The sequence below is a fragment of the Nycticebus coucang genome, chromosome 18 (genome assembly GCF_027406575.1).
Source record: "Nycticebus coucang isolate mNycCou1 chromosome 18, mNycCou1.pri, whole genome shotgun sequence".
Lineage (NCBI taxonomy): Eukaryota > Metazoa > Chordata > Mammalia > Primates > Lorisidae > Nycticebus > Nycticebus coucang.
The window spans coordinates 57,534,924-57,561,162 of NC_069797.1; the positions used below are offsets into that span (position 1 = coordinate 57,534,924).

At 47.6% G+C, this 26,239-nt stretch overlaps 2 protein-coding genes across 4 annotated transcripts; one reads left to right on the forward strand and one right to left on the reverse strand.

The window, feature by feature from the left end:
- Positions 1–1,712: 1,712 nt before the first annotated feature.
- NT5C3B (5'-nucleotidase, cytosolic IIIB) lies at positions 1,713–14,337 on the reverse strand. 3 transcript variants are annotated; one of them, XM_053568448.1, is made up of 10 exons: positions 14,261–14,337; positions 13,944–14,042; positions 13,810–13,857; positions 13,304–13,373; positions 13,171–13,217; positions 10,023–10,108; positions 7,068–7,157; positions 5,125–5,287; positions 3,071–3,271; positions 1,713–2,186 (listed from the first exon to the last, which is right to left on the reverse strand). In XM_053568448.1, exons 1-10 carry the CDS (start codon positions 14,270–14,272, stop codon positions 2,052–2,054), a joined length of 951 nt encoding a protein of 316 aa, XP_053424423.1. In that variant the 5' UTR covers positions 14,273–14,337; the 3' UTR covers positions 1,713–2,051. The 3 variants fall into 3 exon arrangements, with proteins under 3 accessions (XP_053424423.1, XP_053424424.1, XP_053424425.1); XM_053568449.1 differs by lacking the exon at positions 13,810–13,857; XM_053568450.1 differs by lacking the exons at positions 13,810–13,857; positions 13,944–14,042 and having other exon boundaries at positions 14,043–14,291.
- Positions 14,338–15,455: 1,118 nt separating this feature from the next.
- KLHL10 (kelch like family member 10) lies at positions 15,456–26,051 on the forward strand. The gene is given in 5 exon segments (XM_053570766.1): positions 15,456–15,742; positions 21,509–21,998; positions 23,691–24,308; positions 25,325–25,474; positions 25,659–26,051. Coding segments are annotated over 5 exon segments (1,845 nt in total). The 5' UTR covers positions 15,456–15,548.
- Positions 26,052–26,239: the final 188 nt, after the last annotated feature.

Sequence of the window (26,239 nt, forward strand, 5' to 3'; positions counted from 1 at the left end):
TGTGGAGACTTAAGAGTCTAAATGGTGCCTGCCACACAGCTGGCACTTAGTAACATCTATACTTCCTCCTAGTTCAGATCTGCAGATACAACTTTGCAACAAACAGCCATCCTCTGCAGGAGGGTACACGAGTGCTTTTTTCTAAGGGTGGACAGGCTAGAAAACACCAACCAGGGCACGGTGGCTCACACCTGCAATCCAGCACTTGGGGGGGACAGGGTGGAACAAATGAGGTCAGGCGTTTAAGGCCAGCCTGGCTGGCTGGATGGGGTGGCTTACACCTGTAATCCTAGCACTCTGGGAGCCTGAGGCAGATGGATTTGCCTGAGCTCAGGAGTTTGAGACTAGCCTGAGTAAGAGTGAGACCCCATCTCTACTAAAAATAGAAAAATTAGTGGGGCATTGTGGTGGATGCCTGTAATCCCAGCTACTCAGGAGGCCAAGGCAAGAGGATAGCAGGAGGCCAAGAATTTGAGGTTGCTATCCAAGATGACAGAGTAAGACTCTTATCTCAGAAAAAAAAACTCAGCCTGGGCAACACAGCAAGACACAGTCTCTGCAAAAAATACAAAAATCTTCACCTGAGCTTGTCAGCCAGCAAGCACTAAGGATACAGAGTGCCCTTCTGGCCCCATCATGAGGCTCTTGCTGTCACTCCAGTCCTGGTTGTGGTTCTGTCAATGGTTTTGGAAGGCCCAGCCCCAACACAAGTGACCATAGGCTTCTCAAGCACCTTGAAGTTTAGAAACACCATGGAAGACAAGGCCCAGGAAGTCACCAACCACATCAAACAGAGCAACATTTCTGCCAAGACCAGGAATTGGTTTTCAGATGTATTCAAGAAAATGAAGGAGAAACTCAAAATTTGAACACATCACTGGGTGAGGTGGCTCACGCCTGTGTTCCTAGCACTCTGGGAGGCCCAGGCAGGTGGAATGCCTGAGCTCACAGGTTTGAGACCAGCCTGAGCCAAAGTGAGACATCATCTCTAAAAATAGCCAGGCATTGTGGTGGGCGCCTGTAGTCCCAGCTACTTGGGAGGCCCAGGCAAGAGAATCGCTTAAGCCCAGGAGTTGGAGGTTGCTGTGAGCTATGTGACGCCATGGCACTATACCGAGGGTGATAAAGTGAGACTCTGTCTCTACAAAAAAAATTTAAAAAATTAAAAAAAAATAAATATATTCCTCTAGAGAGGGGTGTTGCATAAAGTCAAACCGTTCCAGGCCAGAATCACACTCTTCAAAGTTCACCGGCCCTGAAGCACACAGGTACATTCGGGCTGTGCTTGCCTGGGCCCCCAGGCTAATTCATGATAGTTTTTTTTTTTTTTTTTTTTGTAGAGACAGAGTCTCACTGTACCGCCCTTGGGTAGAGTGCCGTGGCGTCACACGGCTCACAGCAACCTCTAACTCTCGGGCTTACGCGATTCTCTTGCCTCAGCCTCCCGAGTAGCTGGGACTACAGGCGCCCGCCACAACGCCCAGCTATTTTTTTTTTTTGTTGCAGTTTGGCCGGGGCCGGGTTTGAACCCACCACCCTCAGCATATGGGGCCGGCGCCCTACTCACTGAGCCACAGGCGCCGCCCCAATTCATGATAGTTTTCAAACTGTGTTCCATGGAGCCTTGGACATGTCTCAAAAGATGCCTGTGCAGGCTCTGCTCAACCGCTCCCCCGACTCCACACCCCCTAAATCAGAGTAGTTCTTTTTTTTCAGTTTTTTAATTTTCATTTGTCTCATACATTTGTTTGAAGAACAGCTTTCCATGTTGAAACATTTTGAAAAACAGAATTGCTGGACTAGACAAGCCTCACAGCACTAACATGCCATGGTCAACAGTTCAGCAGGAATGGTGCTTGTGCCCTTCTGCCGGGCAGGGCCTCCCTTAAGCCTTCAGTGATGAAGGCAGCAGGAGAGTGGAGGAGGGAGGGGCATGGAAGGGCCCAGTCTTGGCCACCCTGAACTTCTCTCTGTGCTCACAGAAAAACAGCTGACCAAATTGGTGGCCCCTCCTCGTCTTGGCTTGCAAGGCCTGGCCTGAGCCTGCATCCTCACAAGCCCTGTATCTCCACCTGGTCCCCCTGGTGCAGGATGTGTTGCAGCAGCCCGTTGACCACATCCAGCGTCTCGTCTTTCTCCAGCACAATGTCATAGGACTCCATGTAGCGCTCCCGCCGTTCCTCCACCTGTCCAGGGTGAAGGAAGGAGCCAAAGAATCTCCAACATGCCCAACCACCCTCAATTACTCTCAAGAACCTAGGGATAGGGAAAGGAGCATTCAAGCAACAACTCCCAGCTCCCTTAGGAAACTGAGGAGCTCAAGGTTACAGGAACCTACTCTTTGCGGATACAGATGGGTGATGGGCAGGGCTGCGCCATTAACCCTTGATCAATGTCAAAGCACAGAAACAAGGATTAAAAACAAAAAAAGCAGACGTTGCCTGTAATCCTCCTGGGCTGAATTTCATATCCAGCACCTGTTGGCTGAGAAGGATGCACCCAAGGCCACCTTGACCTCCTCATATCTGTGTCCCTTTATATGTATAACCATGCTGTTCCCACCCCTGTTGGTCTCCAGTCTGTTATTTTTTTTCTTCTCTAAATTATAAACCCAGGTCCTGAATATGATATCCCCCATTTCAATCACAGTCTCATTGTTTCCTAAATTCTACCACCTTGGACGAGTTACTTACCTCCTTGCCTCAGTTTCCTTATCTATAAAATAGGGATAACAGTCACTACGTCAAATAGTTCCAAGACTAAAATGAATTTATACCTGTGAATACTGAGAACAATGCCTGATGTAGGGAGCACTGAGGAAACTGAGGCTAGGATCAAGTTCCTGGCACAATCCTCTCTCTGAACGCCAATGTCAAGCCACAGGTGAGTACACAGCTGTAATCCCTGGGTATCTCTGTTTCCTATGAGATTATGTGCTCAGAGAGAATGTGGCTTGTGTCTTACTTCTGAACCTGTAAGTATGTGGCACGTGAGGTGTTCAGAAGCACTGATGACAGGAATTCAAAGAGAAAAGAGCCTTGGAGAGAGGAAGCCCCGGTTCCTTACCTACCTTATCATTTAGGAAGCCGATCTTCAAAATGTTCTGCATACCTGGAACCCCATCGGCCATAGTGAGGTCCCCCATTGAGTCTCCAAGCAGGATGATGTTGGTTTTGCCCTGAAGCTGCTGGAAGTAACTGGAGTTCTCACACACAGAGCTGTTCTTATTGTATGTGTGTATGAGTTGGCCCTTAAATCCCTGTAGGAAACCCTAAAGAATCAAGACAAGAGACAGACAGAAGTGTTACAGGGACCAGTGTAGTGCCAGTTTTCCTCTGTCTCTGTCACAGAGGAAAGGGAATTCAGAAGACAATAGATAATGACAAAACTTTACTGCTGCCCAAATTAGGGATCAGCAAACTAGGGCTCATAGGCCAGATTTTGCCTGTGTCTAGAAATCAAGTTTTCTCAGGGTACAGTTACACTCACTTGTCTACACATTGCCTACAGCTGCTTTTCTGTGCTATGATGGCAAAGTTGAGCAGTTGCAAGAGACTGCATGCCTCACCAAATGCACCTACTGCCTAGCTTTTTCAGGAAAAGTTTGTAACTCCTGATTTACACTAATAGGAGCTATCAGATATTGTTAATCACCTATTTTAGTAGAAGCATGAAATTCGTGATGCAAATACTGTTCAGGTCACCTGTGTGCTGAGGCTCAGTTGCGGACCATGTCCTAATCATAGGTCAACATGATAAAAATTCCAGGCCGGGCTCAGTGGCTCATACCTGTAAACCTAGCACTCTAGAAGGCTGAGGCAGATGGACCGCCTGAGCTCAGGGGTTCAAGACCAGCCTGAGCAAGAGCAAGACCCAGTCTCTAAAAAATAGCCGGGCGTTGGCTCCGTGCCTATGGCTCAAGCGGCTAAGAGACTAGCCACATACACCTAAGTTGGCGGGTTCGAATCCAGCCTGGGCCCACCAAACAACAATTACGGCTGCAACCAAAAAATAGCCGGGTGTTGTGGTGGGCGCCTGTAGTCCCAGCTACTTGGGAAATGGAGGCAGGAGAATCGCTTGAGCTCAAGAGTTGGAGGTTGCTGTGAGTTGTGATGCCACAGCGCTCTACCCAGGGTGACAGCTTGAGGCTCTATCTCAAAAAAAAAAAAAAAAAATAGGGCGGCGCCTGTGGCTCAGCGGGTAGGGCACCGGTCCCATATGCCGGAGGTGGCGGGTTCAAACCCAGCCCCGGCCAAAAAAAAAAAAAAGGCGGGTTCAAAAAATAGTTGGGCGTTGTGGTGGGTACTTGTAGTCCCAGCTATTCAGGAGGCTGAGGCAACAGAATCTCCTGAGCCCAAGAGTTTTGAGGTTGCTGTGAGCTATGATGCCATAGCACTCACCTCCAGGGCAACTGAGCGAGACTCTCTCTTTGAGGAAAAAAAAAAAAAAAATGAAAGAAAGAAAATTCCAGCCATCAGTTTTTTTGTTTTGTTTTGTAGAGACAGAGTCTCACTGTACAGCCCTCAGGTAGAGTGCCATGGCGTCACACGGCTCACAGCAACCTCTAACTCTTGGGCTTACGCGATTCTCTTGCCTCAGCTTCCCGAGCAGCTGGGACTACAGGCACCCGCCACAACACCTGGCTATTTTTTTTGTTGTTGTTGCAGTTTGGCCGGGGCTGGGTTTGAACCCACCACCCTCGGCATATGGGGCTGGCGCCCTACTCACTGAGCCACAGGCTCCGCCCCAGCCATCAGTTTTATAGGGAAGAAGTTGGAATTTGGATGAGTCAGAATAGCCCACTTCTGGGGGAAAAAAAAAAAAAAAGTCCAAGTCCAAACCCTTCAGCACCCAGAATAGCAGGTGACCCATGGTAGTGACATGGGGCCAGCTGACCCATAAACTAGGTACCCACAAAGGGGGAGAGAGTTGATTGTCAAATACCAAACAGAGGAGCCTTTGAAAGTAACCTATAAATAACTGCAACTATCCGAAGGCAAAGAGCCAGCACACTACCCCTTCCCTCCCCACATCCCCAGGCCAGGGTTAACATACAGGGTGAAATGCCCTGGCTGGTGGTTACCACCCTACTTCCTTCCCCAGCCCAAGTGAGATTTAGCTCACATCTTCATTAAAATCCATGTAGTTAGACACGATGTGGATGTTGGGGTGGAATACTTTCATCTGTCGGATAATTTCTTCCAGGATATCACCAATGCCCGCTGAGAAGATGAAAAGGGGAATGTTGTTCTGATAAAGTGTGTTGAAAAATGTCTTGTATCCCTCCCTGAAAAGAGATGAAAGAATTCTTGGGTTATATGTTTTAAAATTTGGCCAGGTACAGTGACTCACACCTATAATCTCAACACTTAGGGAAGGCAAGTAGGAAAGATCCCTTGCAGCCAGGAGCTCAAGGCTGCTGTAAGCTTAATTGTGCCACACACTCTAGTCTAGGAGATGGAGTGAGACACTATCTCTAAAAATAAAGAAATAAGGCCTGGTATAGTGGCTCACACCTATACCTCCAGCACTATGGGAGGCTGAGGCAGGTGGATTGCCTGAGCTCAGGAGTTCCAGACCAGCCTGAGCCAGAGCGAGACCCCATCTCTAAAAAATAGCCAGGTGTTCTGATAGGTGCCTGTCCTCCCAGCTACTTAGGAGGCTGAGGCAAGAGAATCTCTTGAGTCCAAGAGTTTGAGGTTGCAATGAGGTATGACATCACAGCACTCTATTGAGGGCAACAAAGTAAGACTCTGTCTCAATAAATAAATAAATAAAAATATTTTTTAAAAAATATTTTAAATTGCGCATGTAATGTTTTCAGTAAGAGGTCAAAGTGTACCAATTCTAAGTGTTCAGCTCAGTTAATTCTGACACAGGTACAAACCCAAGTGACTAATTAACCAGCTCATGCTTCCCTCATGGTCCTTCCCAGTCAATACCATCTAGCCCTATTTTGACTTCCAATCGCCACTGATTAGCTTTGCTTGTTCTTGAACTTCATATAAGTGAACTTGCACAGAATGTACTCTTTTGTGTCTGGCTTATTATGTTCACTAATAAGTGTGGTTTTATGCATGTTTTCCATTCAATGAGTAGTTAATTTTTTTATTACTGTTACATAGTATCACTCTATCATACAAATATGTCACAATTTGTCCAGTTTCCTCTTGACACCCAATTGTGATGTTTCCAGATTTTAGCTATTTATGCTGCACTTGTCTTACGGGAGCTATATGTACTCATTTCTCCTTGTTATATACCTGGGAGAGGGACAGAGGGCAAGCATATGCTTTCCGCTACTGTTCATACAAATAGGCGGCTATCCTGGGCACCTCCTCTGGGGAACACCGGGGCACCTGTTGGCACCCTCCTCTATGAGCCCTGACCCCTCCTCCAGGAAAGAAAGTCCCAGTGACAGCACAGCTCAGTGAAGGCCACCAATGACCAAGGGTCCAAAACTAGCCAATTCTCATGTCTGGATAAAGAACCTCAGTCACCAGAAGGACGCCCAAAGTCTTTTGCCACTGTGAAAAATGAGCTAGGCAATGAAGCCCCAGTCATTTCACACTACATCTGTTTCCCAGCAAGGGTAGGAAATCCTTTAGCTGTAGAAGGAGAATGAAAACAAGATCATCTTCTCGGCTTGGCACCTGTAGCTCAGGCGGTTAAGGCACCAGCCACATCACCAGAGCTGGTGGGTTCAAATTCAGCCCAGGCCTGCCAAACAATGACAACTACAACCGAAAAATAGCTGGGCATTGTGGCGGGCACCTGTAGTCCCAGCTACTTGGGAGGCCGAGGCAAGAGAATTGCTTAAGCCCAAGAGTTTGAAGTTGCTGTGAGCTGTGATGCCACAGCACTCTACCCAGGGTGACAGCTTGAGGCTCTGTCTCAAAAAAAAAACAAACAAAAAAAAGAAAACAAGACTATCTTATCATTAGTTACTCATGTTGCTATCTCTCTTCTGCTCTAAGCAACTAACTTCTTTCCACTCTTCCCAGACTCCTTTTTGTGAACAAAACAGGTTCAAGTATTCAGCAGGTTTTCCAGAGAAAGAAGCTTACCTGAGCATTGCATTGGATTCTCTAACCACTTGGGCTATCTGAAACTTCTGGATCTTCTGCTGACACAGGAGATTGTGTGCTTTGGTCCACCTAGAAACAGATATCCCAAAAACTCCAAATTCAAATCACTCAGGTGAGTAAAGTGTACTTTCCCTTTATAGATCAAAGTCCCCTGTGACAGCAGGGACAATGAAGGCCTCACCTTTTCCCACAGAGCCATTTCCTGAAGAACACTGGCTGTCCTTACCAGGAAGAGGTGAGCCAGGTGTGGTGGCTCATGCCTATAATACTAGCACTCTGGGAGGCTGAGGTGGGTGGACTGCTTGAGCCCAAGCAAGAGTGAGACCCAGTGAGACCCAGTCTCCACTAAAAATGAAAACACCGGCTCAGCACCCAAACCTTGGTTAGGGCGCTGGCCACATACACTGGGGCTGGCAGGTTCGAACCTGGCCCAGGCCTGCTAAACAACAATGACAGTTAACAACAAAAAATAGCCAGCGTTGTGGTGGGTGCCTGTAGTCCCGCTACTTAGGAGGCTAAGGCAAGAGAATCACTTAAGCCTAAGAGTTTGAGGTTGCTGTGAGCTATGATGCCATAGCACTCTACCAAGGGTGACAAAGTGAGATTCAGTCTGAAAATAAATAAACAAACGAACAAACAAACAAACTAAGGCGAGAGGATCCCTTGAGCCCAAGAGTTTGAGGTTGCTATGAGCTATGATGCCATGGCACTCAACCGAGGGTGACAAAGAGAAACTCTGTCTCAAAAAACAAACAAACAAACAAACCAGGAAGAGGTGAGAAAGCAACACAACAGACAGCCAAGAGGAGACTGCTAAGTCAACGCTCTCCTGAATCCCTTCCTCCATGACTCCACTTTCTGGAAAGATGGGGCTCCGTTCAGTGATGCTGGTTACTGTAGGAGAGTTGCTAAGGTTTGAACATGTCTCCTAACGATTCCTTGAGCTTAAGGGTTTGAGGTTGGGCGGTGCCTATGGCTCAGTCGGTAAGGCGCCGGCCCCATATACCGAGGGTGGCGGGTTCAAACCCGGCCCCGGCCAAACTGCAACCAAAAAAAAAATAGCCGGGCGTTGTGGCGGGCGCCTGTAGTCCCAGCTACTAGGGAGGCTGAGGCAAGAGAATCGCCTTAAGCCCAGGAGTTGGAGGTTGCTGTGAGCTGTGTGAGGCCACGGCACTCTACCAAGGGCCATAAAGTGAGACTCTGTCTCTACAAAAAAAAAAAAAAGAGTTTGAGGTTGTCTTTCATGTTTACATGGATGGAGCCAAACATATTCTTCTTAGTAAAGTATCTCAAGAATGGAAGAAAAAGTATGCAATGTACTCAGCCCTACTATGAAACTAATTTATGGCTTTCATATGAAAGCTATAACCCAGTTATAACCTAAGAATATAATCTAAGGGGAGGGAGGGGGGAGGATGGGTGGAGGGAGGGTGATTGGTGGGATTACACCTACGGTGCATCTTACAAGGGTATATGTGAAACTTAGTAAATGTAGAATATAAATGTCTTAACACAATAACTAAGAAAATGCCAGGAAGGCTATGTTAACCAGTGTGATGAAAATATGTCAAATGGTCTATAAAACCAGGGTATGGTGCCCCATGATTGCACTAATGTACATAGCTATGATTTAATAATAAAAAAAATGAGTTTGAGGTTGTCACGAGCTATGACGACATCATGGCACTCTAGCTATGGGACAGAGTAAGACTCTGTTGAAAAAAAAAAAATTACCCAGTCTGTAGCACTCTATTATAGTAGCAAAAACAAACTAAGATAAGGGTCACTTCTCTAAAGCACTTATCCCCCCAAACCCAGGGGCTTTTAACTTACTCTAAGGATTCTGAGGGCTTCCACTCTAGCAGTAGCCTCAAGTAGCTCCAGGTGTATCTGGACAGTTCGTTCTAATAGCTGGGCTAATGGCATTAAGTTAAGGTAAGGAAGCCTGCCATCTCATCAAAATCCTGGGAAAAGCTACTTGGGAGGCTGAGGCAAGAGAATTGCTTAAGCCCAAGAGTTTGAGGTTGCTGTGAACTGTGACGCCACAGCACTCTACTGAGGGTGACATAGTGAGACTGTCTCAAAAAAAAAGGCTCAGCACCTGTAGCTCAGAGGCTAGGGCGCCAGCCACATACACCAGAGCTGGTGGGTTTAAACCCAGCCCAAGCCTGCCAAACAACGACAACTATAATAAAAAAAATATGGCGGCACCTGTGGCTCAAGGAGTAGGACAGGCATGGCCCCATCGGGGTGGGGCAGATTTGAGCCCGGCCCCAGCCAAAACTGCAAAAAAATAAAAATAAAAATAAATCAAACACGTTTTGGGCGGTGCCTGTGGCTCAAAGGAGTAGGGTGCTGGCCCCATATACCAGAGGTAGTGAGTTCAAACCTGGCCCCAACCAAAAAAAATACAAATAAAAAAAAAAAGCCGGGTGTTATGGCGGGTGCCTATAGTTCCAGCTACTTGGAGGCTGAGGCAAGGAATCACTGAAGCCCAAGAGTCTGGGATTGCTGTGAGCTGTGACATCAATGCACTCTACTGAGGGCGACATAATGAGACTCTGTCTCAAAAAAAAAAAAAAAAAAAAAAAAACGCTTGGCACCTGTGGCTCAAGTGACTAAGGCACCAGCCACATACACCTGAGCTGGTGGGTTCGAATCCAGCCTAGACCCGCCAAACAACGATGGCTGCAACAAAAAATAGCCAAGTGTTGTGGTGGACGCCTGTAGTCCCAGCTACTTGGGAGGCAGAGGCAGGAGACTCGCTTGAGCCCAGGAGTTGGAGGTTGCTGTGAGCTGTGATGCCACAGTGCTCTACCCAGGGCAACAGCTTGAGGCTCTGTCTAAAAAAAAAAAAAAATCCTGGGAAAATACATCTCTTCTGCCCACTCCATCTCAGGGGCCCAGGAGCATTTCTTCACCACTGTCACTCACCACTCCACCATATGTGGTAGCTTCTCCTTGATGGTTCGGTGGGGGTCAATCTCGATTGGGTAATAGTGGTGAAGGAGCTCCATGAGCTGAAACATCCAAGTGAGGAGAAAAGCCATTAGTGCATACCAAGTTTTCCCCAGCAAAGTCCTATAACTTAACATGAGGACAAAATCACCCAGAAGATGCACTTCATGTAAGACTATTAGTTGTCTTGAAAACTTTGGGGGAGGGGACGGGGACAGGTATGGTGACTCACGCCTATAATCCTAGCACTCTGGGAGGCCAAGGCGGGTGGATTGCCCGAGCTCACAGGTTCAAGACCAGCTTGAGCCAGAGCAAGCCTCATCTCTAAAAATAGCCGAGCATGGGCGGCGCTTATAGCTCAAGGAGTAGGGCACCGGTCCCATATGCCAGAGGTGGCGAGTTCAAACCCAGCCCCGGCCAAAACCACACACACACACACAAAAAAAAGAAACAAACAAAAAAAAAATAGCCGAGCATTGCGGTAGGCGCTTGTAGTCCCAACTACTCAGGAGGCTGAGGCAAGAGAATCACTTGAGCCCAAGAGTTTGAGGTTGCTGTGAGCTATTACGCCATGGTACTCTACCGAGGGTGACAAAGTAAATCTGTCTAAAAAGAAAAAAAAAAAAAAAGAAAAAGAAAACTTTTTGGGGACAAATCAGAACTAGTCATTCCTTTGCATTCACCCTGAGAGTCATTCCTTTGCATTCACCCTTAGACCTGAGAGAGCAAGGTCTAAGACTGAGCAATGTAAGAAGCTTTCATTATCAGGTGAAAGAGGTCTAAGATATTTTTTCCCTGTTATTAATTAGCTTAGCCATCAAAGCTTCACAAATCAGATGCTGTGTTTCCCAAAACGTGATACATGTTCTGAAGTGGTAGGCAAGATGATTTTAGGGGACACATGGATAAATGCTTTACACTTTAGTTTCAGGTTCATTTAATTGCATGTTAGAAAAAGAAAACCTGCACATCAAACTCACGCTTTCATAAAGATTCTTTCTTTCTTTTTTTTTTTTTTTTGAGACAGAGCCTCAAGCTGTTGCCTTGGGTAGAGTGGGCTTGAGCCACTCCTGGGCTTAAGCCATTCTCTTGCCTCAGCCTCCCAAGTAGCTGGGACTATAGGGGCTCGCCACAACACCCAGCTCTTTCTTTTTTTGATTGCAGTTGTCATCGTTGTTTGGCAGACCTCGGCTGGATTCAAACCTGCCACCTCTGGTGTATGTGGCTGGTGCCTTAACTGCCTGAGCTATAGGCGCCAAGCCGAGAAGATGATCTTGTTTTCATTCTCCTTTGCAGGCTCTGGTGTATGTGGCTGGGGCCTTAGCCCCTTGAGCTTCAGGTGCTGAGCCAATAAAAATTATTTCTTTAGGCTGGGTGCCCATAGATCAGTGGTAAGGGCGCCAGCCACATGATCCAGGGCTGGTGGGTTCAAACCCGGCCCGGGCCTGCTAAACAAACAAACAAAAAAAATAGCTGGGTGTTGTGGTGGGCACCTGTAGTCCCAGTTACTTGGGAGGCTGATGCAAGAGAGCCCAAGAGTTTGAGGTTGCTGTGAGCTATGATGCCAGGGCACTCTACCAAGGGTGACAAAGTGAGATTCTGTCTCAAAAAAAAAATAATATATATATATATATATTATTTCTTTATAAGTTAATTATATTGAGTTTTTTTTTTTTGTAGAGACAGAGTCTCACTGTACCGCCCTCGGGTAGAGTGCCGTGGCATCACATGGTTCACAGCAACCTCTAACTCTTGGGCTTACGCAATTCTCTTGCCTCAGCCTCCCAAGCAGCTGGGACTACAGGCGCACGCCACAACGCCCGGCTACTTTTCTGTTGCAGTTTGGCCGGGGCTGGGTTTGAACCCTCTATCCTCGGCATATGGGGCTGGCGCCCTACTCACTGAGCCACAGGCGCCGCCCTATATTGAGATTTTTAAAAGTAGGCCAATCTAAAGAAAGGCATTTGGCTGGGCGCACTGGCTCGCACCTGTAATCCTAGCACTCTGGGAGGCCAAGGCAGGAGGATTGCTTGAGCTCAGGAGTTTGAGGCCAACCTGAGCAAAAGCCAGAGCCCCATCTCTACTAAAAATGGAAAAACTACTCCAGCATGGTGGTGCATGCCTGTAGTCCCAGCTATTCAGGAGGCTGAGTCAGAGGATCTCTTGAGCCCAAGAATGTGAAGTTGCTGTGAGCTATGATGATATCACAGCACTACACCCAGGGCGACTGAGACTCTATCTCAAAAAAAAAGAAAAAATAGGCTTGGTGCCTGTGGCTCAAGTGGCTAAGGCACCAGCCGCATACACCTGAGCTGGCAGGTTCAAATCCAGCCTGGACCCGCCAAACAACAATGATGGCTGCAACCAAAAAACAGCCGGGTATTGTGGCAGGGGCCTGTAGGCCCAGCTACTTGGGAGGCTGAGGCAGGAGAATCGCTTGAGCCAAGGAGTTGGAGATTGCTGTGAGCTGTGATGCCACGGCAACCCACCCAGGGTGACAGCCTGAGGCTCTGTCTCAAAAAAATAAAAAAAAAAAAAGAAAAGAAAGAAAAGTGGTATATCTAGAGGGTGAGGTTTTACAAATGTAATAGGTATCTATAATTCACTGCCTCTTTTAATAACAAGTAATCAGGATATGGCTCGGCGCCTGTAGCTCAGCAGCTAGGGTGCTAGCACATACACCGGAGATGGTGGGTTCAAATCCAGCCTTGGCCTGCCAAACAACAATGACAACTACAACCAAAAAAGAAAAAAAAAATAGCTGGACATTGTGGCAGGTGCCTGTAGTCCCAGCTTCTAGGGAGGCTAAGGCAAGAGAATTGTTTAAGCCCAAGAGTTTGAGGTTGCTGTGAGCTGTGACACCACAGCACTCTACCCAGGGCAACAGCTTGAGACTCTGTCTCAAAAAAAAAGTAATCAGGATAGAGTCTTAGGAGCATTGCCTGATATGAGACAAAGAGAACAGTTAGTATGCAACTGAGTGAATAATTAAGAGAAACTGAACAACAGAGTTACTTAGCAGAAAGCACTCAGCAAAGTGCAGAGCACAGGGAAGTGTAGCTGGCTACCCAGCATGGCTCTGCCCTGGTAAAGTAAGTACTGATAGAAGAGTGGAGCAACCCACCTCTTTCCTACAATCATCACTGATGATCTTGCTGTTGTCCAGAATATCTGGAAAAACACAAAATTCCTTTTACTTTCCCCCTAGAATTCGTCACTTTGTCCACCCCAACAAGACAAGCTAGTATATGACTTACTGTGAGAAGAAGGACATCGCTTCCCATTATATGCAAACCTGCTTAAGGTCATGTCAAAATCAGAAATCACCTACAAGGTAAAAGAGAAAGGAGGCCTAAATAGGCACCTTCTCCCTCCTGTAGCCTTGCCTTAGCCTGGGGAAATTACGGAGGGACAGAGAAGGACAGGGAAGAAGTGATCCTAATTAGTACACATTAACCCTGAGGAAAACCTAGTGGGAGGGGGGAGACTCAGGACCCCTCTGAGTCTTTCAATAGCAACCATCTCAATGCCATGTGGTCCTTCCTTAGGGATCTTCACCTTTACAGCCCATCTCCACACCTCTGACTTCTTCGGGAGCCCACTAGCCTGAAGTAATGTGGAGGATAAGGCCCTAGGTCCCTGTGTGGGGTGCTTTCTGTCGTAAGCAGAAGCAGCAGCACGACCATATTGAGAAATCTGAAATCTAGGTTTTGGGGCAGGTGTGATCTCCCTCAAGGTAAAACAGGAGGCTTAACCTGCTTGCCTTCAGACCCGTGGCCTTTTCTTGGGGCGAAGAACTTGCAGGTGTCTGCTGCAGAGCAAAGCAGGAAGACCCAATGGGCAGGAAACCTCCCCAGCGCCCCAGACCCGCCTAGCACAATCTCAACTCTGCGGTACCTGTAACCGGTCTCCCCCGCCCCTGCGGAGGGCGCCGACGATCTCCTGCACCCGCCCGGGATGCCGCATCAGGACCGAGGCCTTCATCAGGGTGCTCACCTGTCCCGAGACCCGAGAGAAGGGCTAACCCCAGCGCCGTGCTGGACCCAAGGGGAGCCCGGGGCTCGCTCGGGCGCCCCTGCAAGGCGGGGCTGGGGTGCGCGAGGGGGAGGCTATTGGCTGTGGTGGCGCGGCAGGACTTCGGCGACCCTCTGGGGGCCTCCGGGCGCCCCAGAGATCCCGGCCCGCCCCACGCCGGACGCTTCTTCCCGCCTCACCTCTTCAGCCATGTCGCTCGGAACCAGTCGGTGGCGCGGAAGACAACGACCGCCCGGCGGCAGCACTGCGCAGGCGTTGCCTCCGCGTGGGGGGCGGGGCGGACAGCAAGTGGGGCGGGGCGGGGGGGCAGGGGCGGGGCAGGGCCGCTCGGGGCGGGGTCTGGAAGGGAGACGCAGGCGGCCTTGGCAGACTACACCTGTGGGCTAAGTAGAGAAACTTGTGACAGGTTCCATTGTGAGGTGGAGGGTAAGGGTCCTAAGATATTGGGGCTACGTGGGTAGGTGGACTCCTGCCAGTCTTTCTGGAGCAAATACGCTGGCAAGAATGGTCATTTCCTGGCTTAAAGTTGTGTGACAGAGGCACTGCTGGATGGGAGTGGATATAAAGGGGCTATAAGTGAATTTTGGTAATTGTCCAGAAGATGCTTCTGGATTAATTGGGACCACTCTTCATTCTAGGAGAAACTGAGTGACTGACACATCCAGGGGGCTGGAAGACACTGGACAGCTGGACCAGTATGAAATTTAATAAGCTTTACTTCTCCCTCTGCCTCTTCTGACTTGTATTTCCTTGAACTCTGTCTGAGGAGCCAAGTGTGGAGCTATGGAAGGTAGATGGATGCTTCAGGGATACGGACCTGGGCAACCTGAAGTGAGCAACAGAAACTGGAATCAATAAAAACTCTTATTGGATGTTTGTGGTCATAGCTCTATTGTGGGTTTGAGGACAAGAAGGTGTGGGCTCGGAGCCTATGGCTCAAGCAGCTAAGGCGCCAGCCACGTACATCTGAGCTGGTGGATTCAAAGCCAGCCTGGGCCCGCCAAACAACAATGATGGCTGCAACCAAAAAATAGCCAGGCATCGTGGCCAGCATCTGTAATGCCAGCTACTTGGGAGGCAGAGGCAGGAAAATCGCTTAAGCCCAGGAGTTGGAGGTTGCTGTGAGCTGTGATGCCACAGCACTCTAACCAGGGTGACAGCTTGAAGCTCTGTCTCAAAAAAAAAAAAAAAAAAAAAAAGAAGAAGGTGTGGGGTGGTCTTCAGGCTGAGTGGAGTGATGGAGGAGGGGAGGAGGAAGTGGGAGGGTCAGGAGGGAGTTCCAGAACCTGAGAGCACAATCCTGAGTGATCTCACCGCTGGCCCAGGATTCTGGAACTTGGGCTGCCTGATGGGCCCTATATGAAAGATGTAGTAGGGAAAAAGGAGCGACAGCTGGCTAAAGGGGCCCCCCAGAACCCTCCCCGACACCCTAGGAGAGCGGCCTCCCTCCGCTGGTCCCAGGGTGCCATGGAGATGGAGAGCACGGCGGCCTCCACACGTTTCCACCAGCCTCACATGGAGAGGAAGATGAGCGCGATGACCTGTGAGATCTTCAACGAGCTTAGGCTAGAGGGCAAGCTCTGCGACGTGGTCATCAAGGTCAATGGCTTTGAGTTCAATGCCCACAAGAACATCCTCTGTAGCTGCAGTTCCTACTTTAGGTATAACAAGGTTACCAAACTAAGCCAAAGGGGGAATTGGGCCTATTTTGAGACTTTTTAAAAATCCATTTTCTGGTTCTGTAAGCTTAGGAACACTGTCAAAGCTCTGGGCTCCTTCAGACTGCCTCGTTTGTTTTCTAAAGAGACACAGCTAGGATCAGAGCCTCTTTGTCTCTGATCTTTCAACTGGATTTCAGCCAACTGTTTTTGGGCCAGATGCTTTCATCTTTCTTTGATTCTCACCCAAACCAAACTTTGAGAAGCTTGGACACCCCTACTGAATTTCTTTCTTAAACCCAAATGACAATGCTACTTCAGGCACCCCTATCACTCTATCCCAAGAGAGATCATTTCAAACAGGGTGATAAATTAACAAGGATTGAGAGGATGGGAAGGAGGATGAGGTGAAAGTACCCAGCAAATAGTTTATCAGAAGATAAAGGGAGTTTCGGCCAAAACCATTCTAACCCAGGAAGTGAGAGGGCTATTTTGTTCATGAGCTGAAAATGTTTGAGTAGACAATTCCAATGAAGATATGATAAATATGTACCACATGTTGCTAAAAACTTGCACTCATCCTAAAGCAGGGTCCACAAAAAGACAAGCTGGTAAATTTTTATTTATTTATTTATTTTTTTTTTTTGTAGAGACAGAGTCTCATGTACCGCCCTCAGGTAGAGTGCCGTGGCGTCACACGGCTCACAGCAACCTCTAACTCCTGGGCTTACGCGATTCTCTTGCCTCAGCCTCCCGAGTAGCTGGGACTACAGGCGCCCGCCACAACGCCCGGCTATTTTTTGGTTGCAGTTTGGCCGGGGCTGGGTTTGAACCCGCCACCCTCGGCATATGGGGCCGGCGCCCTACTCACTGAGCCACAGGCGCCGCCCTATTTATTTATTTTTGACACAGGGTCTTGCTCTGTTGCCCAGGCTAAAGTGCAATGGGATCACCATAGTTCGCTGCTAGCTCACATTCCTGGGCTCAAGGGATCCCCCTGCCTCAGCCTTCTAAGTAGCTGGGACTAAAGGCACGTGCCAATGCCCACATCTAATTTTTCTATTTTTTGTAGAGATGAGGTCTCTCTCTTGCTCACATTGGTCTCAAACTCCTGAGCTCAAGCAATCCTCCTGCCTCACCCTTCTAATGTTCTAGGATTACAGGCCCAAGCCATCAGGCCTGGCTCAGACAGTAAATATTTTAAGCTTTGCAGGCCATACAGTCTCTTGCAACTATTCAACTCTGCCATTATACTGCAAAAGCAGCCACAGACAATACTAAACGAATTGGTATTGCTGTATTGCAATAAAATTATCTATGGACACCGAAACAAATTTATATAACTATCAGAGATCACAAAATATTCTTTCAATTTTCCCCCAAACATTTTAAAATGGAAAAAACAGGCTTGGGGCCCATAGCTCAGTGAGTAGGGCGCCAGCCACATACACCAAGGCTGCTGGGTTTGAGCCCGGCCCTGGCCTGCTAAACAGCAATGACAACTGCAACCAAAAAATAGCCAGGTGTTGTGGTGGGTGCCTGTAGTCCCAGCCACATGGGAGGCTGAGGCAAGAGAATTGCTTAAGCCCAAGAGTTTTAGGTTGCTGTGAGCTGTGATGCCACAGCAATCTACCGAGGGCAACATAGTGAAACTCTGTTTCAAAACAAACAAACAAAAAAAAATTGAAAAAACATTTTTAACTTGTAGGCAGTATAAAAGCAAGAAGTGGGCTGAATTTGGCCTAGAGGCTGTAGGTTTACAGACCCAAGTTCTGGAGGAAGAATTTCCTGAAACATCTTAGAAAAAGGGAACAAAATAGATAAGGGCAGGGACTCTGTCTTGTTTAACACCTAGAAAAGTACCTTGCTATCTGGTAGGTGTCCAATAACTGTGGTATGAAAGTCATTTATTTATTCAATAATTATTTATTGAGTGCTTGTTCGTTGATAGGCACTATTCTGGATGGTACAAGAAAGAAAACAATGAATAAAGGGATGAACATTCCTGTTTTCAGAAATCCTACCTTCTAGTAGGGGTAACAGGCACTAAATGAGTCAAATATATACCAGATCAACACAAGTGCTAGGGAAAATAAGAAAGATAGGGAGTACTGGATGGGTGCCAATGTTAAATAAAAGGTCTTGCTGAAAAAACGACATTTGAGCAAAGACTTCAAGGAAATGAAGGAGTGAGGAATATGGCGATCTGGGGCAGCCTTCCAGGCAGAAGGAACAGCAAGTACAAAGAACCACAGATGCAAGTGCTTCTAGTATGCTCAAGAAACAGAAAGGAGGCCAGGGGTGGCGCCTGTGGCTCAGTGAGTAGGGCGCCGGCCCCATATGCCGAGGGTGGCGGGTTCAAACCCAGCCCCGGCCAAACTGCAACAACAACAACAACAAAAAAAATAGCCAGGCGTTGTGGCGGGCGCCTGTAGTCCCAGCTGCTCGGGAGGCTGAGACAGGAGAATTGCCTAAGCCCAGGAGTTGGAAGTTGCTGTGAGCTGTGTGACGCCACGGCACTCTACCCGAGGGCGGTACAGTGAGACTCTGTCTCTACAAAAAAAAAAAAAAAAAAAAAAGAAAGGAGGCCAGGAGGAGGCTAAAGGGAGGAGAAGGTGAAAGAGAATACAGTTAGGAAGGTATTAGTGAGCTAGACCTCTGAGGGCTTTTGTGGTCCCTGGTAAAGATTTTGTATTTTACTCTTAGTAAGAGGAGAAGTCATTGGAAGACTTTTGTTTTTGTTTTGTGAGAGTCTTACTTTGTCACCCTGGGGAGAGTGCCGTGGCATCATAGCTCACATCAACCCCCAAATCCTCGGCTTAAGTGTTTCCTTGCCTCAGCCTCCAAGTAGTTGGGACTACAGGTGCATGCCACAATGCCCAGCTTTTTTTTTTTTTTTTTTTGAGACAGAGCCTCAAGCTGTCGCCCTGGGTAGAGTGCCGTGGCATCACAGGTCACAGCAACCTCCAACTCCTGGGCTCAAGCGATTCTCCTGCCTCTGCCTCCCAAGTAGCTGGGACTATAGGTGCCCGCCACAACGCCCGGCTATTTTGTGGTTGCAGCCATCATTGCTGTTTGGCGGGCCCCGGCTAGATTCCAACCCACCAGCTCAAGTGTATGTGGCTGGTGCCTAGACACTTGAGCCACAGGCGCCAAAGCCATGCTATTTTTTTTTTTTTTTTTTAGAGACAGGGTCTCTCTCTTGATAGGCTGGTCTCCAACCCAAGAGCTCAGGCAACCCACCCACCTTGGCCTCCCAGAGTGCTAGGATTACAGGCTCAAACTCTTGAGCTCAAACAATCATCTTGCCTCAGCCTCCAGAGTAGCTGGGATTACAGGCACCTGCCACAAGGCCCAGCTATTTTTTTAGAGACGAGGTCTCACTTTTGCTCAGGCTAGTCTCAAATTCCTGAGCTCAAGAGATTGACCCGCCTCGGCCTTCCAGAGTGCTAGAATTACAGGTATGAGCCACTGCACCTGGCCTGGTGGAAGGTTTTAAGTGGAAGAAGAATATACACTCTCATAAGGATCACTCTGGGCTGGGTGCAGTGGCTCATGCCTGTGATCCTTGCACTTTGGGAGGCTGAGGTGGGAGGATCACTTGAACCCAGGAGTTTGAGACCAGACTTGGCAATAGCAAGACACTCCTGCATTACCTATCTCTACAAAAAAGTTAGCCAGCATGGTGGTAGTAATAATGTAGCATCTGTAGTCCCAGATACTGGAGAGGCTAAGTCAGGAGAATCACTTGAGCCCAGGAGTTGGAGGCTGTAGTGAGCTATGATGATGCCACTGCACTCTAACCTGGGAAAAAGTGACACCCTTTCTCAAACAAAAAACAAAAAACCAGATTACTTTAGCTGTTGGGATAAGACTATAAACTCTGCTAGGTGCAGTGGCTCATGCCTGTAATCCTAGCACTCTGGGAGGCCAAGGCAGGTGGATTGCTTGAGCTTAGGAGTTGGAGACCAGCCTGAGCAAGAGCGAGATCCCATCTCTAAAAATAGCCGGGCATTGTGGCGGGCACCTATAGTCCCTATAGTTCTATACTCAGGAGACTGAGACAAGAGAATCACTTGAGCCCAAGAGTTTGAGGTTGCTGTGAGCTACGATGCCATGGCACTCTACCAAGGGTGACAAAGTGAGACTCTGTCTCAAAGCAAAAACAAAAACAGCCAAGCATTACGGCAGGCACATGTAGTCCCAGCTACTTGGGAGGCTGAGGCAAGAGGATCACTTGAGCCCAAGGCTTTGAAGTTGCTGTGAGCTATGATAACACCACGGCACTCTACCAAGGGTGACAAAGTGAGACTCTCTCAAAAAAAAAAAAAGACTAAAAACTCTGGAGGCATGAAGGTTTGAAGCAGGAAGATTTAGTTAGGATACTTTGGATAATCTAGGCCATAAAAGGTAGTAGCCTGGACTAAGGAGGTAGCAATAAAAAGGGTAAGAAGTGATCAGATTCTGCATGTGTATTGATTGATACTAATTTTATTTTATTTTGAGACAGAGTCATACTTTGTTGCTCTTGGCAGAATGCCATGGCATCATCATAGCTCACAGCAACCTCAAACTCTTGGGCTCAAGTATGCCTCAGCCTCCCAAGTAGCTGGGTTTACAGGTTCCCGCCACAACACCTGTAGTTTTTTTCTACTTTTAGTAGACTTGGGATCTCACTCTTGCCCAGGTTGGTCTTGAACTCCTAAGCTCAAGCAAGTCACCCGCCGTGGCCTCCCAGAGTGCTAGGATTACAGGTGTGAACCACTGTGCCAGGCCTAAAATGCTGATTATTTTAAACATTAATGCTCGAGTTTAATTTCCTTAAGCGAGGTAGAATTTGGTGGGCATGGGTTGAGACAGAGACGAGATCTAGGTTTTACTCCCAGCTCTAGATCTCAACTTCTCCATCCACAAAATGGAAAAAAAGACCTAGTTATCATGAGGATAAGAGCAACCAGGACTGGGGGCAGTGGCTCATGCCTGTAATCCTGGCACTCCTCAATCCTGGGAGGCCAAGGAGGTAGATCTCCTGAGCTCACAAGTTCAAGGCCAGCATGAGCAAGAGCGAGACCCAGTCTCTAAAAAAAAAATAAAAACAATCAGTGTTGTGGTAGGCGCCTATAGTCTCAGCTACTTGGGAGGCTGAGGCAAGAGGATTGTTTGTGCTCAGGAGTTTGAGGTTGTGAGCTATGACACCATGACACTCTACTGGGGACAAGAAAGTGAGACTCTGTCTCAAAAAAATAAAAATAAAAAAAGATATGAGCTACCAAACTCAAAGTTCTGGGAAAGGTTCTCTCTCTCTCTCTCTCTTTTTTTTTGTAGAGACAGAGTCTCACTTTACTACCCTTGGTAGAGTGCCGTGGCGTCACACTGCTCACAGCAAACTCCAGCTCTTGGGCTTAGGCGATTCTCTTGCCTCAGCCTCCCAAGCAGCTGGGACTACAGGCGCCTGCCACAATGCCCGGCTATTTTTTTGTTGCAGTTTGGCCGGGGCCAGGTTTGAACCCGCCACCCCCGGTATATGGGGCCGGCGCCCTACTCACGGAGCCATAGGCGCCGCCCGAAAGGTTCTCTTCTTATCCATGGTATAAAGCATATGCCTGCACCCTACTTTCTTGAGCCAATTTATTTCCAACACGTTCACTGTGAACTATTTGGAAAATGTCCAAATTCTCCTCAAGAAGAAAAGGTGGGGGTGTGGGAAGCACATGGCAAACAGGAGGGAAATGTTTCAGTGGGTGCTAGTTTCTTTCTTTTTTTTTCCAGAGCTTTGTTTACAAGTGGCTGGAACAACACTGAAAAGAAGGTATACAACATTCCTGGCATTTCCCCCGATATGATGAAGCTAATCATTGAATATGCATACACCCGGACCGTGCCTATCACACCGGACAACGTGGAGAAGCTGCTGGCTGCAGCAGACCAATTTAACATCATGGGTATTGTCAGGGGTTGCTGCGAGTTCCTCAAGTCGGAGCTGTGTTTGGATAACTGTATTGGCATCTGCAAGTTCACGGATTACTACTACTGCCCTGAGCTGAGGCAGAAAGCTTACATGTTCATACTGCACAACTTCGAGGAGATGGTGAAAGTCTCAGCAGAGTTTCTAGAGCTCTCAGTCACTGAACTTAAGGATATCATTGAGAAAGATGAGCTCAATGTCAAGCAGGAAGATGCTGTATTTGAGGCCATCTTAAAATGGATTTCTCATGACCCCCAAAATAGAAAGCAGCACATTGCAATTTTGCTTCCTAAGGTCAAGTTTAGTTATTTTTGTGAATTCATATTTGCTCACTCTTGATAGATTTATCCCAGTGGGATTGACAGATTCTAGTGCTATATTTACATGTACTTATATAGAAGGCATCTCCTACTATTTTCTGGGTTTTTGCAACTTTTTTTCTCTTGGCATTGACAGTTTCTTTTCTTCCTTTTTTTTTTTTTTTTTGAGATAGAGTCTCACTTTGTCACCTTTTTTTTTTTTTTTGTAGAGACAGAGTCTCACTTTATGGCCCTCGGTAGAGTGCTGTGGCCTCACACAGCTCACAGCAACCTCAAACTCTTGGGCTAAGCGATTCTCTTGCCTCAGCCTCCTGAGTAGCTGGGACTACAGGCGCCCGCCACAACGCCCGGCTATTTTTTTTTTTTTTTTGGTTGCAGTTCAGCCGGGGCCGGGTTTGAACCCGCCACCCTAGGTATATGGGGCCGGCGCCTTACCGACTGAGCCACAGGCACCGCCCACACTTTGTCACCTTTGGTAGAGTGCTGTGGCGTCATAGCTCACAGCAACCTGAAACTTCTGGGTTTAAGCGATTCTCCTGCCTCAGCCTCCGAAGTAGCTGGGACTACAGGCGCCGGCCACAATGCCCATCTATTTTTAGAGATGAGGTTTCACTCTTGTTCAGGATGGTCTTAAACTCTTCCTGGCCTCAAGGGATCCTTTTGCTTTGGCCTTCCAGAGTGCTAGGATATAGGCACGGGTCACCATCCCTGGCCTAGCAGTTCGAGTTTCTTTTACCACAGCTGAATTCTTTGACCAAAATTCTCCCTGGTAGTGAGGGAAGGGGAGGGCCTTTGAAAGATTTCTAAAGAGTCTTTCTTTCACTCTTTCCCATTCCCCATCCCCAGGTAGAAGTTGGCCTAGGAACCAAAGCATAAGTATTGCACACAATTGTGGCTAGTTGGTGCTAACTAGTGTTATTTTACATATTTTACAATTACCACAGCTTTTTCTGGTCTAATAATTCTGTCCCATGGCTGAGGAATGAGCTTGCTCTCTGGCCACTTGAGGTGCCTTCTATCTAGCTAATTCTCAACATCCAAATGTATACCACTTCCCAAAAGCAAATACAATAGCACTTCCATAGTTGACCACCTCCTTAAGTGACCTAATTTTATAACCAGACATGCACCATATGTACGTATAAGTACGGGCATAGTTCCATATGTAGACCACCTCTTTATGTTGACCAGTTTGTTATAGTCCCTTGGATGGTTAACTTACAAAGGTTTTATTGTATTTAAACTGTTATCCTTTTTTTTTTTTGAGACAGTCTCATTCAGTCACTGTGTTGAGTGCTGTGGAATCACAGTTCACAGCAACCTCAAACTCTTGGGCTCAAGAGAGCCCCTTGCCTCAGCCTCTCAAGTAACTGGGACTTCAGGCACCCACCATAATGCCTTTTTCTGTTTTTTTTTTTTTTTTTTTTTTAGTAGAGACAGGCTCTCACTCTTGTTCAGCCTGGTCTTGAACTACTGAGCCCACCTTGGCGTCCCAGAGTGTTGGGATTACAGGCATGAGCCAACCCACTTGGCCTGAGTTACACATTTTGAAACAAACCAAAATATTTTCAGCAATTCAAAGGCAGATTGCTACATTGGGGTTAAGGATTTGGTATCTTTAGGCCTGCTCACCTCATCTGAATGACGTTCTACATTTCTTTCTTAGGTTCGCCTGGCCCTAATGCATGCTGAGTACTTCATGAACAACGTTAAGATGAATGACTATGTCAAAGACAGCGAGGAATGCAAGCCAGTCATCATTAATGCCCTAAAGGCCATGTATGACCTAAATATGAACGGACCCTCTAATTCTGACTTCACCAACCCACTCACCAGGCCCCGCTTGCCCTATGCCATCCTATTTGCTATTGGTGGCTGGAGTGGTGGGAGCCCTACCAATGCCATTGAGGCATATGATGCTCGGGCAGACAGATGGGTGAATGTCACTTGTGAGGAAGAGAGTCCCCGTGCCTATCACGGGGCAGCCTATTTGAAAGGCTATGTTTATATCATTGGGGGGTTTGATAGCGTAGACTATTTCAATAGTGTTAAGCGTTTTGACCCAGTCAAGAAAACTTGGCACCAGGTGGCTCCAATGCACTCCAGACGTTGCTATGTCAGTGTGACGGTCCTCAGTAATTTTATTTATGCCATGGGAGGATTTGATGGCTACGTGCGTCTCAACACTGCTGAACGCTACGAGCCAGAGACCAATCAATGGACGCTCATTGCCCCCATGCACGAACAGAGGAGCGATGCAAGTGCCACGACACTCTATGGGAAGGTAAAGAACCAGGGTGTGAGGGACTGGTGTGCAGGCCCAGGAGTGATGTTCTTCCTTTTGAGGGGTGGATGGAAGACGGAAAGCAGCAGTACTCTTGTAGTACTCAGTCCCTCCTCAGATGACTAAGTGGCTATTTGTAAATACCTTTTTTATTTTACTTATTAAAAAGCAATGCATGGGCTCGGCGCCCGTAACACAGTGGTTACGGCACCAGCCATATACACCGAGGGGGGCGGGTTCAAACCCAGCCCTGGCCAGCTAAACAACTGCAACAACAACAAAAATAGCCGGGCATTGTGGCAGGCGCCTGTAGTCCCAGCTACTTGGGAGGCTGAGGCAAGAGAATCACTTAAGCCCGAGTTTGAGGTTGCTGTGAGCTGTGACGCCACAGCACTCTATTGAGGGCAACGTAGAGCCACTGTCTCCAAAAAAAAAAAAAAAAAAAGCTAGCCGGGCGTTGTGGCGGGCGCCTGTAGTCCCAGCTACTCGGGAGGCTGAGGCAAGAGAATCGCTCAAGCCCAGGAGTTGGAGGTTGCTGTGAGCTGTGTGAGGCCACGGCACTCTACCGAGGGCCATAAAGTGAGACCTTGTCTCTACAAAAAAAAAAAAAAAAAAAAAAGCAATGCATGCACATATGGAAGAAGTCCAGAATGTATGGGCAGGAGTGTTTTTTGGAGATGGTCTCACTCTGTTGCCTAGGCTAGAATGCCGTTCTGTCAGCCTAGCCCATAGCAACCTCAAACTCCTGGATTCATGTGATCCTCCTGCCTCGGCCTCCCAAGTAGCTGAGACTACAGGTGCCTGCCACACGTCTGGCTAATTTTTCTATTCTTTTTAGTAGAGCCGAGGTCTCACTCTTGCTCGGGTTGGTCTCAAACTCCTGAGCTGAAGTGATCCTCCTGCCTCAGCCAGAGTGCTAGGATTACAGGCGTGAGCCACTGTGCCTGGCCAGGAATATCCATTTTCTACTCCCCAGAGGTAACAATTTTAACAGTCTTGGAACTCTCTTCACGCAGGTCTACATATGCGGTGGGTTTAATGGAAATGAATGCCTGTTTACAGCAGAAGTGTACAACACTGAAAGTAACCAGTGGACAGTCATCGCACCCATGAGAAGCAGAAGGAGTGGAATAGGTGTGATTGCTTATGGAGAACATGTATATGCGGTAAGTTTATCTCCTACTACAGCAAAAACAATACCCCTAGGTATTAGCAAATAGGTTTCTGGAAGATTTGGAAGAGGGAGGTATGAAATCAGTTTCCACTCCTCCCTCAGCTTCCTCACTTCAGTAAATAGAAACAATAGTTAGCGATCAACTGTGTTTCTTTAATTTCTTTTGCTATCCGCAGGTAGGCGGCTTTGATGGAGCAAATCGACTTAGGAGTGCAGAAGCCTACAGCCCAGTGGCTAATACTTGGCGTACAATCCCCACTATGTTTAATCCTCGCAGCAATTTTGGCATTGAGGTGGTGGACGACCTCTTGTTTGTGGTGGGTGGCTTTAATGGCTTTACCACCACCTTTAATGTTGAGTGTTATGACGAAAAGACCGATGAGTGGTATGATGCTCATGACATGAGTATATACCGCAGTGCTCTGAGCTGCTGTGTGGTACCAGGGCTGGCCAATGTTGGGGAATATGCAGCTAGACGGGACAACTTCACAGGATTAGCACTGCGAGATGAAGTAAAGTATTCCGCTTCGACAAGTACCCTACCTGTATGAGCCTCTTCATTTAGCTAATAAAAAGTCTAAGCAATAAGAATTAATTCTTTTTTTAAATAAATGCAGTGTTTAAACTTGTAAGAGTATTGGAAAATGTTCAACTTAAGGGAGCCCAGGGTTGGATGAATGAGGGTGTAGGTGGGAAGGAAGAAGGCAATTATATTCAACAGTGCATAACTAAAGAAGAAAAAATTACACAGTACCAA